Source organism: Condylura cristata, unplaced genomic scaffold, assembly GCF_000260355.1.
Source record: "Condylura cristata isolate star-nosed mole 26May11 unplaced genomic scaffold, ConCri1.0 scaffold00032, whole genome shotgun sequence".
NCBI lineage: Eukaryota > Metazoa > Chordata > Mammalia > Eulipotyphla > Talpidae > Condylura > Condylura cristata.
The window spans coordinates 9,216,331-9,229,135 of NW_004567133.1; the positions used below are offsets into that span (position 1 = coordinate 9,216,331).

Consider the following 12,805-nt stretch of genomic DNA (forward strand, 5'->3'; position numbering starts at 1 on the left):
AAAAGGCAGCACCAGCCACAAGAAACCCTCCATTTTCCACATGGAGGTGAGAGGTTGCCACCTTGAGGGTTTCTCTCGGGCAGATTTATTTCTAAGGCACTTTACAACCTACACGCCCCCTCCCCAACTTCAAAAGAAAAAAAAAAAGACAAGAACAATGAGGGGCAGAGGCAGGATTCGAACCCTGGACTAGGAAGGAGCATTCGACCTGTTGGCGGAAAGCAGTTGCAGGCCAGCTGCAGCTGGAGGCCCAGCTCTGTGAGATGTCCGACCTCCAGCAGGGTGCTTCTCAGCAAGGGCGCTGAGTGCAGTTGTGCAGTGCTCATGCTGCACTCCTGAACAGGGCGGCCCTGCCTCTGAGCCTTTAATAAAAAAGAGCCTTGTGGCCCTCCCTGGTGGCGCAGCGGGTTAAAGCACAGCACTGAGAATCTAAAGCCGCTTGTGCATGAGTTCGATTCCCACCTGCCCCGGAGGTGACCACATGGCACAGCAGACCTCTCCTGACCTGCCCACTGCTCCCCTCAGCAGTGTGCTTCGTCGATCTGCCTGTTCTGCTCCCCACTCTGTCTCTGGTGAAGCCTCTCGCCGCCCCTGAGCCTCTGGCCTGTACCCCGTTTCTGTGTGCACAAATAAATAAATCTTTAAAAAAAAAAAAAAAGAGCCTCGCTTTGTTCCTCATAGCGCGTAATAGTAAATAGGATGAGGGCGTGAGGAGCACTGGAAGAGAGGCACCCCACCTGGTGGGCCTGCTTCCTGCTAGAGCACTCGTGTATCGGCAGATGCTCCAAGACTTAAGAGGAGCCCTACTCAGCTCAGCCTGGTTGACCAGCTCAGCCTGGCTCCGCCTCTCACTGACACCCTCAGATATGTCCCCAGGAGAAGTCGGGAATAGGCTCTGAAAACAGGCAATGCTGAGCCCTCCCTGGAGGCACAACGGCTTAGGGCGCAGCACTGCAAGCCAGACACAGCCACTTCAGTGTGAGTTGGACCCCCAACCCCGGGAGGTGACCCCCAGGCGCGGCAGACCTCTCCTGTCTCCCCGCTGCTCCCCTCAGCAGGGTACTTTATCCGTCTGCCTGCTCTGCTCCCCACTCTGTCTCTGTGAATCCTCTCACTGCCCCTGCACCTTTGGCCTGTACCCCAGTTCTGTACGCATAAATAAATCAATCTTTAAAAAAAGAAAATAGCCTTTGCTTTTGGCCACTCAGGGAGTGAAGACTGAATAGTAATAAGCATATTGAGAAGAATATTTCTTACTATGTGTGAGGTGTGCTTAAACCTCACAAGGACCTTAACGAGGCAGGTATATGATTCCCTCCCATGTTACAGGTGGGGAAATGAAAGCCCAGAGAGGCCCAGCGGCACCACCAAGATCAGGGTTGGACCCAGGAAGTCCGAGTTCCTTGTCCTTAACCACGGGGCCGTTAGTGTGTAGTCAGAAAAAACAGGGCCTGTCCAGTGGTGGAAATGACTGGAGAAGGGGGAAGAAAGTGGAATCATTTCACATGAGAACATTCTCGACCAGTGACCCTTAACACTGATAGGGAGCATGGTGATGTCAGGGAGCTCTGTGACAGTGCAGTGATGTCAGGAAGCAGATGACTGAGCAGTGCTCACCGGCCCACCCTCTGCACACTCGCTCCCCCAAAGACTGTAACCCTGGCAGGTCACCAGGAGCACAGCTTCTGACCCTCCCCTGCAGGAACCTGCTCCAGGCATCTCACTAAACTCAAGCTGATCTCATCCAGGGGCTCCTCCCCTGAGAGTCTAAACAGCAAGAAGTTCACCAGATGGGGACCCACAAGCTATTTCAATACCTGCATCAACTTAATAGGAAGGTCTCATTTACCCTGGAGTGCAGGTAACTGAGCACAGAAAATGGTCCCTTTCCACGCTCAGACCTTGCTAAGGTTGCAAAAGTACCTGGTACTGGGCCTCCCTGGTGGAGCAAGCATTATGAAGCTGTCAGCAGCCACTGCAGCATGAGTTCGATCCCTGGAACTCTGACCCACATGGAGTAGCAGGGACCTCTCCTGTCTCACCCGCTGCTCCCTTCAGCAGTATATTTCAGTAAACCCTCCTGTTCTGTACCCCACTCTGTCTCTGGGCAATCATCTCACCAGCCCACTCTCTCCCCGCAACTCTGGCCTGCACCCCAGATCTTGTATGCATAGATAAATAAATCTTTTTTAAAAATACGTGGCACAGAGGAGATGCTGAGAAAGCATTTGTGCCCTTCCTTCTTAAGCTTCCACAGGGGGATTTCTGGGGGGCACACTTCCCCTCACATGCACAGACACAGGGGACCATTCAGAGATGGACAGCCCCTCCCACCCCCCACCCTTGCTGCTCAGAAACTGGGGTTTGGATCTGGGGAACAGCCAGGCACGCACGCCCCTTGCCTGTGGATGGTGGAGGTGTTTCTCATGTCAAAACCGGAGGAGCTGATCCGCTCCAGAAACGCCTGGGCCAGGGCAGGAGTGATGTCATAGACCGTGTCCAGCTGCTTGGTGGCGTTGTCATAGCTGATAAATGACCCGATCTGTGGCAAGGACAGGAAGGTGGGTGAGGAGGGTCTAGCTGCCCTGGTGGTCTGTGCTGTTCCCCTCCCCCACCCCCCCCCAGGCATGGAGACATCCAATCTCCTCAGGGATTTCTCAATAGACTCCTCTCCCACCCAGCTGATATCTACAAAAGTATCCTTTGTCTAAGCATCCAAACTGAATATTTTGAAAGCTTTGCACATTTATTTCTGGATTCATTATACTGAGGTCAGAGTACGGGCCTACAAAGTGTCATCTTTGAGAAATCAGTGTTTTGTTAATAGAGGAGTACGTTTTTAATTTGATCCTTGGATGATGAAAAAGGTTGTATTTTCTTTGTTATATACAAATAATAACTATACATACATGTCTATACCTATCTAACATTATTATATGTCCTACTTAGATTCTTTCCGTTCTTGTTCACCTTTGACTGTCCATCTAAGGTCTCGTATGGAAGTGTCCTGTTTCACACACTGTTACTTTGTGCTCATAAACTTGTAGATTTTACTCCTTGTCCTAAGAAAACTCCCTCATGCACAAGTGAAGTCCCTATGACTTCACCTCCCTTCTGTACATTTTTGGATGATGAAGAAAAGTTGCAAATGGCCTCAACAGACCAGGCTCCTTAAGAATTTAAGCTGTCTACTTCCTGAAATTCACTCAACATCGGGAGCACAAAACCCTTAACCAAGGATGACCAACTGAGAATCTTTGGGTCACTATTTGGAAGGACGTCTGAGAATGCCCCAGCCTGCCCTGGTAAAGTGACAACCCTCATTCTGCTGCTGGGTTCATGGTCACCAGAAAGTGTCCAGTCACTTGATCCTGGAACGAGCCAGTCCCTCGTGGCCAGGACCCAAGCCCCAAGCTTCTTATAGATGCCTCTCTGTTGGAGGCATTCTTTGGGTCCACAATGCAGAATGATAAGATCCAACAGATTCCGTATCATCAGGTCAATGACAGAAGAGCCTTGCTGACCGATGAGTTTGGTCACTTTAGACTGTGGACACTTTTCCTCTGCAAACTCAAGTGAGAACCTCATCACTGAGTGGCTAGCAAGAGAAGGGACAAGTTGCTTTTGACCTGGGTCCCTGCTTCTAAGGCCCCGAGGTGCTAAAGCTGCTGCTCTTGGCCTTTCTGGAGCATCAAAATGGCCTTTGGTGACTTCTGGCTTGGAGCCAACTTTTTTCCTGTGTCATGTTGGTCCACGCTGAGCTCTCTCGTGGTCACCACTGTGTCGCTTTTCAGAGCTCTTCTATACCTGACACACCATGTGATGACTGACTACTTGAGGCCTTATTCCAAGAGCTTTCTTTAAAGTCTCCAGGAGAGAGATGAGCTAGGCCAAATGCCCGATTTCCAAGGTAACTTGACCAGCCGGCTGCATATTAAGGGTTTAGAAGACAACTTAGCCCAGAGGTGTCAGTTAACGGGGCACATAAATGAACTTTTCCAGCTTACTTCTCTAGGACTAATTTTCAGAATCTCTTCAAATGATAGATGAACCATGTATCTTCCCAAAATCCATAAGCTTTCTGCACTGACCCATGAAACAGAGTCATCTGCCAAAAAAGGGGAGAGGGATAAATAAGTAAATAAATAAATGCAAGGAGGATTTTGTGCTGGTATGTGACAGGTGTGTCTTTGGGAACCAGATCTCCTTCCTGCACTCACTCCTTCACGAGAGCCACCCATCTGTGAGCCACTGTGCTCCATAAGGTCATAGGTGCCACCCGAGGCCTTGTGACTCAATAATGTGGTCCCTGGACCACCTGGAAATGTGTTTAAAGTGCAGATTATGGGCTCCCTGGTGGCCTAGGGGTTAAGGCTCAGCACTATCACCACTAGGGCCTGAGTTTGATGCCCAGCCAGGGAGCTGACCCACAGGGCGCAGCAGACCTCTCCTGTCTCCCCGCCCTCTGCTCCCCTCAGCAATGTATTTCGGTTGATCTACCTGTTCTGCTCCCCACTCTGTCTCTGGTGAATCCCCTCACCCCCCAGCCCACACCTCTGGACTGTACCCCAGTTCTGTATGCATAAAAAAATAAAAAGGTTTTTAAAAGCTTCTCCTGCTTCCTGACACTATAGATAGTCAATAGTCAACAAGCTGAAGTTATCTGAGAAATCTCTTGCATGCCTCACCTACCCAGTGATTCTTTTCTATATCTTCTCTCGTTTTTTCAATTGTGCTAGGACCCATACCACACAGAACTCGCCACTCCAGCCATTGCTCAGTGCACAGCCCACTTGTCCCTCCACTATTGCCACCACCCACTTTGGAACATCCTTCATCTTGTAACACTGAAACTCTGTCCCCATCCTCTGCCCACCCCAACCCCAACCCCTGGCTGCCACCATCTCACTCCCTTGCTCATGGATTTGACTCCTTTGGGATCTGGGTAAACAAATCCTGTCTGTCTCTGCTTTGGTTGCTAGGAAGCTCAGTATTAAATTGTTGCCTATTCGCTCCTAGATTCCCCCCCCCCAAATGATCTTGTCTCACTTTCATACAGATGCTATAACAGCTTTGGAACTTACAATCTACTCAAAGCCCTCAAGTCCTCCAGCCATCATTGCTCACATCTCACGAAGAAAATGGGGCACGCTGTTGAGGGGGGGAGACAGGACCCCCTCATTTCAGAGAACTCACACGTGAAGCATGCAGTGGTGCGTGGAGTATGGTGAGTGGGACAATCATCTTGGGATTTGCAGGGGGTGGGAGCAAAGGTTGGATTAAAGTCCCACGAGATAAGGAACTCAAACCCTGTTTTCCAAGATGAAGCCCTCTTTTGAGCATGAACTCCCCCTAAAATGCGACACCACCCCCAAAGTCCAGGCTCACCAGTGGCGTTGAAAGAGGCGCGCAGGATTCCCGCCATCCAGGAGAAGAGCGCCGTCTGCGCGTGGGCTGAGGTCTGGTCATAGACATCTCGGAACACCGCGGATCTAGTGACAGCCACGGGCGCGGGTTAGGGAAGAAACGCCCCAACCCGCGGAGGCTGCCTGGGCGCGACGCGTGTCTAACCGCACCTCTCTCAGAACTTATCCCCGTTAGGAAGCACCAGACAGCCGTGACACTAGACTTGCTTTTCGAAGAAATTCTGAGGAAAAGGAATGTGAGTCTCCAAGAGAAATGGTGTGGAGAGATGGCTACAATCCGGGGCTGCACCGAGTGGCTAGAACTCGGGAGATGCTGTTGTCATCCAGCCACCTCAAAACTGCGCAGATCTCAGGCTTCCGCTGCAGACCTCACGCATGACCCTGCCCCCGCTTCTCCCCTCTGACGAGATTATCTCCCTGGGTCCACATCACATCTGCCGGAGCTGGGAGGGAGGCGAGGCACTCACAGGTTCTTGAAGGCATCGCGGCTCAGGTCCCGCGGCAGCTTCTCTGTGATGTCCGGCTGGAGGAAGCTGCCCGAGGACCCCCGCAGCAGCCTGCCCAGGACCTGCACGCACTCCAGGGCGTTCAGCACCTGGAAACACCTCTCCAGCGTGACGAGAAACAGGCTGCGGTTCACACCCGGGCTCTGCAAGGCTTGCTTCCGAATCTCTGACAAGTCAATGACAATGTCGCCCAGCTCCTGAAGGAACCAAACAAGCAGAGGGTCTTGAGGGTTTTTCCCCCATTCGGGGGGAAAGTGGGAAAGGAAGGAGGAAGAGGGAATGAGGGGCCCTGGACTGAGTCAGGCTCAATTCACTTCAACAAATTCCAGCTAGCCCAGACGCCCCTGCACCCACGAGGCCTCAAACACCCTCGCCAAGCGCTCACCAAGCGGTCCTTCTTGCCTCCTAAGAGGCATTTCATGGCGGTGTGCAGCTGTCGGTCATCTGTCTCCCTCAGGTCCTCCAGCAGTTTCTGCGGCTGGTACACCCGCTGCTGCAACTGGATCCCCATGGCTGCCTGCACGGGGTGAGCGCAGGCCCGTGTCAGCACCACGGCCAGCAGCCCGGCCAGGCCACTGGCCACAGGTTGGCCTAGGTTGGCTCCACATTTTTCATCAAATGCCAACATTTGAAAACTGGGGAATTCCTCACTAAGACCTGAATTTCCAACTTTCTTGGAAAACACAAAGATTTGGCCCATAGCACCTTTCGCGATGGTCATCAGCGGCCAAGGGGCAGCTGTTTGCTGGCATCACTTATTCTTCACGCTCACCCCTTGCCCAGCGCACCAGTCTCTCTAGGGCCTGCCTGGTCCCTGTCAGTGATTGGGCTTTCAAGTCCAAGAAACAGTTCTCCACCCAGAAAATGCTCTACCCCCAGTTGAGGACAACTCGCCCCTCTCTCATGCCCCAGCTGCCTGAACCATCCACATTCATACAGCAGGTACAACCTCCCCCCTCAAAGGACGAGCGTTCAAGGCCACAGGCTCTCCTGGGAGAGATTCCCTCTGCTCGCTGGGAAATTCTCTTCTCATCGCTCTTTAATAGTGACACCCTAGAAAGCAGTCGTGTGATGCTGTGGGTAACAACCAGACAGCCCATGTGCACATCCCTCCCTGCCACTCACTGGCTGTGTGGCCGGCAGTTGGCATAGCAGCCCTGTAGCTAAAACAGGGTGCCAGTTAAGTCTGAATTGCAGATAAGTGACAAAAAAAATTTTAGGATGAACATGTCCTGAATGTTGCATGGGACACATTTACACTAAGTATCTGCTGTCAGTGTGCAAACCAAATGTAAACAGGCATCTGTATTTTATTTGCTAAGTCAACAACATGTCCTCCTGACCTCTGTTTTCTCAGCTGAAAACCAGAAACAATAGTCAGCCTTGTGGGGCTGTTGAGTGTGTAGTGTTTTCAGTAGGACCAGCTCACAGTAAGTGGTTGCTAAGCCCTGAACTATTCACTATCCTGAGTGAGTTGAAAAATTATTTGCTGTCTCTCTCCGTAGAATCCAAGGTCTACATGGGTAGTAACATGATGCCATGTTCTCTGACTCTCCAGTGTCTAGAACAGTGCCTGGCAGAAAGCTGAAACTAAATAGGTAGATATTGCATAAGTAAATGAATACACGCATAAGAAGAGAGGTAATACAACTCCTAGTCATTCATTCATAGATAGAGAGAGAGGCAGACAGACAGACAGACAGACAGATCGTGTGAGAAATCTATTATCTTGTGGGAAATCTATTGCTAGAGAGCAAAGGGGTAGGTATTCTCTTTAGGATGCTATGGACCAAGGAATAGGAGAAACAAAGGTAAAGCCAAGTGGCCAACAGCCAGCTTTTGGTATAGCAGATACACCATTAAATGGTTTACAACCCGCTATTTCCATGTGAGTGGTGATTCATTTTCATTGAAAAGCAAAAATTGAAACAGTTAAGATATCAGAACTCCACTCATCACCGACATGAATTGTTGCTGAATCAGATAATATTCTTAAGTATTTTAGGAATTTTCTCAATTTTCTGAGTTATTTTCAGTGTAATGGGAAAAGCAAAGCACACCTCTGCCCTGGCTACTGAGCTGCTAATGTTAATGAGCTGTCTGGTTTGCCACAGTCCCCACTATGCCCTAGTGACCCTCAGGCAAATCTCCATTGCCATCTGTTAACATGGTTGTGCTACCACTTTTGTTAGAGTTAAAACAAAAGAAAAACATGTCTTGGGCTCAAGATAAGACCCTGATAATTACACTCAGAGAGCGACTCCCCTCTGGTCCCCATTAGCAATAGATTTCCCACACCAGCCGCTCGGTATCTGGCCTCTCAGAAAGGTTTCCAAGCAGACAGAAGTGGGCAAACTGCCCATCACATCCTGAAAAGAAAAGACGCTCCTGCTTCAATTCCTCTTTCCCACCACCCTCCCCAGAGGTGGAGAATGGATGTGCCATTTCAAGCATGTGGTCAGCAATTCCCTAGAGGATGATAAAGCAACATGATGAAGAGAACTGGACACTGCTTTGAAACCAAGTCGCCTCTCATCTCTGCATCTCCCCACGAGCTCTGGACTGTTAGAGATAAGAATAGACTTGGTTTCAGAACTGCTATAATGATGAATCTCTGTTCAAGCACCCCGGACTATACATCTTCATCGAAGGCCAAAAAAGGAAAGAGAGAAAGGACTGTGTATAACATAGCCAGGCAAACTGGACAGAACGTGCTTCTCTGTGGAAACGAAGACTACCACCACCTCGCCCACTTCTCAAACTCACCTGGCCCTGAGTGTGCATCACCTGGGCGCTGAGCGGGGAACATAGCGACAGGTGTCAGGTGCTTACCTGCAGGCTGGGGATGGTGAAGGTCACATTCCGTGAATTCAGATAGGCCAGGACTCTGTGAGGCAGGTCTGCTGTCCACATGTGGGAGCTTCAGCCAAAGATAGACAGGAGAAAGTCACAATGACAGGTACACTGAGCGGCTCTCCACGAGCCCAGTGCCCAGGGACCAGTGGGGCCAGGGGGGGGGTGGGGCCAGGCTGGGTGCTAGAAGCTTTGTGCTTGGAAGTACATCTGTTAACCTGGCATAGATATGAGGGAGCTTCTGATTCTAAGAATCAACCTGGACCCCCTTTTCTCAGTGACAGTGATCAATTGCTGAGCAGTATGCAATAGCTAGTCCCCATAATAACCCACTGAGACTAACTACAACCCACAGACTGACTGGGAAAGATGTCCTTCCTCCATCAAGTCAAACAGCAGGTGCTGTGTGTGCAGTGAGAGGCTGGGACGGTTAAGAGTGTAGGCCCCCAAACCTGGATTTGAATCCTGGTTTTACCATTGATCCTAGTTTTATGGTCCTAGGCCACTTACTGACTTTTCCTGCACTTCACTTTCCCTTTCTATGTCACCTGGCCAACAGTTGTGAGGATTCAATCCATTCTCACATACAAAGCAGTGCCCAGCACACAGAAAATGCAGTTGAATTCCTAACAGCCAAAAACTAGAAACAACTCAAACATCCAACAACAGGTGAAAAGTTAACCATGGTAGACCAGTCAGTGGAATACTACTCATCGATGAAAAAGGAATGAATTAGAGTTTTGCTTCTAACTATGATGGAGTAACAGGGATCAACTCCCTTGGATTTTACTTTTATAATTCCATTTTTGTTATTAACCAGCAGATGAGTAAAGGACGAGATGAAGGCAAGCAGGAGGGAGGGAAGTAAGGAGGAGGTGGGGGGAGGGGAAGAAGAAGGAAGGGAGGGCGGGAGGAAGGGGGATCTTTCGCCTTAAAGACTGTATTTCAAACTATCAACTCATTTATGTTGAGACAGGCGTACGTACGTGTGTACGTGTGGGGGGGTGTATGAGAGAGGCGTGTTTATGGGGCATCCTTCACTTTAAATATTGAGGTACCCCGGATGAGGCACCAAGGCCCTTATTTCTTTTTCTCCATGGTCTTCATCACGTTAGCAGGTTCTTTCGCTGTCTGTCTTTCCACACCCACGCAGCGCCTGGCCTGCAACCTTGGTCTGTACACAGCAGACAGCAGGATCGAACAGGCCATGGACACTGCTGGACACAAACAGCAGCTCTGCACCGCCTGGCAGTGGCCTTGACTCACCTCCCTGCACCTCAGTGTTCTGATTCTGCTCCATGTGAGGCTACAAGACCTACCTCAGGGGCGCCTGTGAGGAGAGAGGTCACCGCACAGGGAAAGGCCCTGCAGCCTGCTCTGTGAATGCCAGCCCTGAGGTGGCGTAGAGAGGAATAAAAGTTTGCAGAACAAACGCATCAACTTTAAAATGCTTGTACATGGCGAATCTTTAGTGCGGTGAGCATACATTACTTTTTATGAGTGAGGGACATCCATTAAGAATTTTTATGAAGAATCTACCCCTCCTTTGCCTTCCCCTAGAGGGTGAGTTACCTTTGAAACTGCATAAGATCCAGTAATGCTACAATGGGAATAAAATGAGAAGACAAGTTAAGAAGGGATGTTTCCAGAGAGATCACAGGCACATTCTGCTTGAAATTCTTAGAAGCTGCAAAGGGGGGACAGAGCAGGGACATTACCATTCAGATAGCTTCCATCTATTATTTCTTCCTAAAAGGCAAAGAGATACCATCAGGTCGGCAGTTCCAGCAGAGGGAATTTTGATTAAAAGAAAAGGGGTACTCACAGCCATTTTTTGCAACAATGGATGCAAATCTGTAAGAAAGCCATTGAATATATAACTAGAATTGGATCCTGTGACCTTCAAAAATATAAATATGGATTAGAAAAAGAGCCCCTTAAAAAGTCACCCATGGAGGAAAACGTTAGTGAATTTTAATTATCCCTGGGCCCATATGCACCCAGTAGGAAAAACCTCGGTTTGAAAAACACTTCTAGATTCACTGAAAACCAAATCTCCATGCACGCATGCATGGCACGCACAGGTGCACGTGCCCAAACACTGCCAGCACCAGGTACTGAAATCTATTCACCCTTCCTGCTCGCCAACAATGTGCAAGCCCTGCCCTCCCACCCCCACCCCCAGGACTTACCCGGCCAGGAAGTCGGAGCCGTGGAACTCGCCACTCCATGGCCCAGCAAAAGGAACAGGAAAAGGAAGTATGCCCTACGTTCCTGGGACATTCTCCTGTCGTTGATACAAGCACAGAAGTAACTCAGGCATGCAGCTTAAAATATATTTAAAACATTGAGACGACAAAGGCAAAGGCAAACAGTCCCAGGTCTTCTGAGGGTTTTTGTTTTGCTTTGTTTTTGAAAGGTTTATTTATACACAGAAGAACTGGGGTGCAGGCCAGAGGTAGGGGGTGGGGAGAAAGGGAGGATTTACCAGAGAGAGAGTGGGGAGCAGAACAGGCAGATCTACTGAAATGCCCTGCTGAGGGCAGCAGCAGGGAGACAGGAGAGGTCTGCTGTGCCATGTGGGTCACGCCCCTGGCCTGAATTGAACTCAAGCCTCAAGGGTGATAGTGCTGAGATATAACAATTAGGGAGGCCCTGAGGTGTTGTTGTGTGTGTGTGTGTGTTTTTTAACAAATTTAAAATTCCACCTTTTTGGCCCCATCTAAACCTCTGTCCTAGTCTAAGAAACAACTGTCACTCTCTCAAGAACAATTGTCTGTTCGTCTTCTTACCACCTCCTTTCCCCCTCAATCCAGCAAAAAGGTGGTTACAAATAGAGACTCTATTATATCTGAGGAAGGATTTATATCCAGAATATTAAAAGAAGTACTATAGTTCAGTAGGAATAAGATAAACAAGCCTTGTGAGAATAGAAAAAAGGTAAGAATTTACAAAAAATTTCATTTAAAAATCAAAAATGGGAAAAAACACATCAAACATTACCGACATCATTAGTTCTGAGAGCATGTAAATTAAGCCCTAAGGAAATACCATTGCATGCCCACTAAAATGGCCGAAAATTAAAAACACTGACAGAACTAAGGGTTGACAATGGTATGGCACTGTAAGAATCCTTACATGTTGATACAGCCATTTTGAAAAATGTTTAGCAAGGTCTTATAAAATTAACTATATCATACTGTATGATCAGAGTTCCATCTGTAGATATCTACCCAAAAGAAGTGAAAATCTATGTTCATACGAAGACTTGCACAGTTTTATTAATAGCTAAAAACTAGAAGCAATTCAAATATCTGATAACAGATGATAGCATAAGCAGAAACAGCATAGCCATTCAATGGAATATCACTCACCGATAAAAAAGGAAGAAGTTAGACATTTTGGTTTCCTGCAATGATGGAATAACAAGCCTAATTCAACCAGCCACCTGGTTCTGTGTGGTTCACAAGCTAAAGGTGGTTTTGGATGTTTAAATGGTTAAAAGAGAAGAAGAAAAATACTTCTTGACATTTGAAAATGTCACGTGTGAAAGTTAAACTGTAGCGTCCATAAACAAAGCCTTATTGTAATACGGCCATGCCCACTCGCTTAGGGGTGGTCTGGGTGGCCTCTGCCTTATGATTCTGTCTAGTCGGAACAAGACTGTGGTCTACAGAGCAGAAAATACTTACTGTCTGCCCCGTTACTGAGAAAGTTTGCCATGCTGGGTTTTAGAACTACGTATTTCCATATTTATAAAAGAAATACGATGTTTTAGATTGTTTCCAAATTATACAAGAGGGACGAAATAGCTGGAAGGCAGGTACAGATGAAACAGGATTGACTGTGGGTTGACAATTGACCGGGGTGATAGACAGCAGTTTTGTGAAAATTAATATCAGAAATCTGATCTAGGGCCCTCCCTGGTGGCACAATGGGTTAGGACTCAGCACTGCAAGCCAGCTGCAGCCACTTCAGTGCAAGTTTGATCCCAGCCCCAGAGGTGACCCACAAGGCGCG

The 12,805-nt window shown here is 48.7% G+C and overlaps 1 protein-coding gene across 1 annotated transcript in view; it reads right to left on the reverse strand.

Annotated features, from left to right (window-relative positions):
• The window catches only part of OTOA (otoancorin), a 43,515-nt gene extending 32,447 nt beyond the window's left edge, over positions 1 to 11,068 (reverse strand). The window contains exons 1-10 of the mRNA XM_004691717.1: positions 10,978 to 11,068; positions 10,611 to 10,639; positions 10,504 to 10,534; positions 10,358 to 10,385; positions 8,765 to 8,852; positions 6,318 to 6,449; positions 5,894 to 6,129; positions 5,389 to 5,492; positions 4,008 to 4,108; positions 2,403 to 2,542 (exon numbers count right to left, since the gene is read on the reverse strand). Coding sequence (XP_004691774.1) covers positions 2,403 to 2,542; positions 4,008 to 4,108; positions 5,389 to 5,492; positions 5,894 to 6,129; positions 6,318 to 6,449; positions 8,765 to 8,852; positions 10,358 to 10,385; positions 10,504 to 10,534; positions 10,611 to 10,639; positions 10,978 to 11,068 — 980 coding nt within the window. The remainder of the gene's footprint in view (positions 1 to 2,402; positions 2,543 to 4,007; positions 4,109 to 5,388; positions 5,493 to 5,893; positions 6,130 to 6,317; positions 6,450 to 8,764; positions 8,853 to 10,357; positions 10,386 to 10,503; positions 10,535 to 10,610; positions 10,640 to 10,977) is intronic.
• Between the last annotated feature and the right edge of the window lie 1,737 nt (positions 11,069 to 12,805).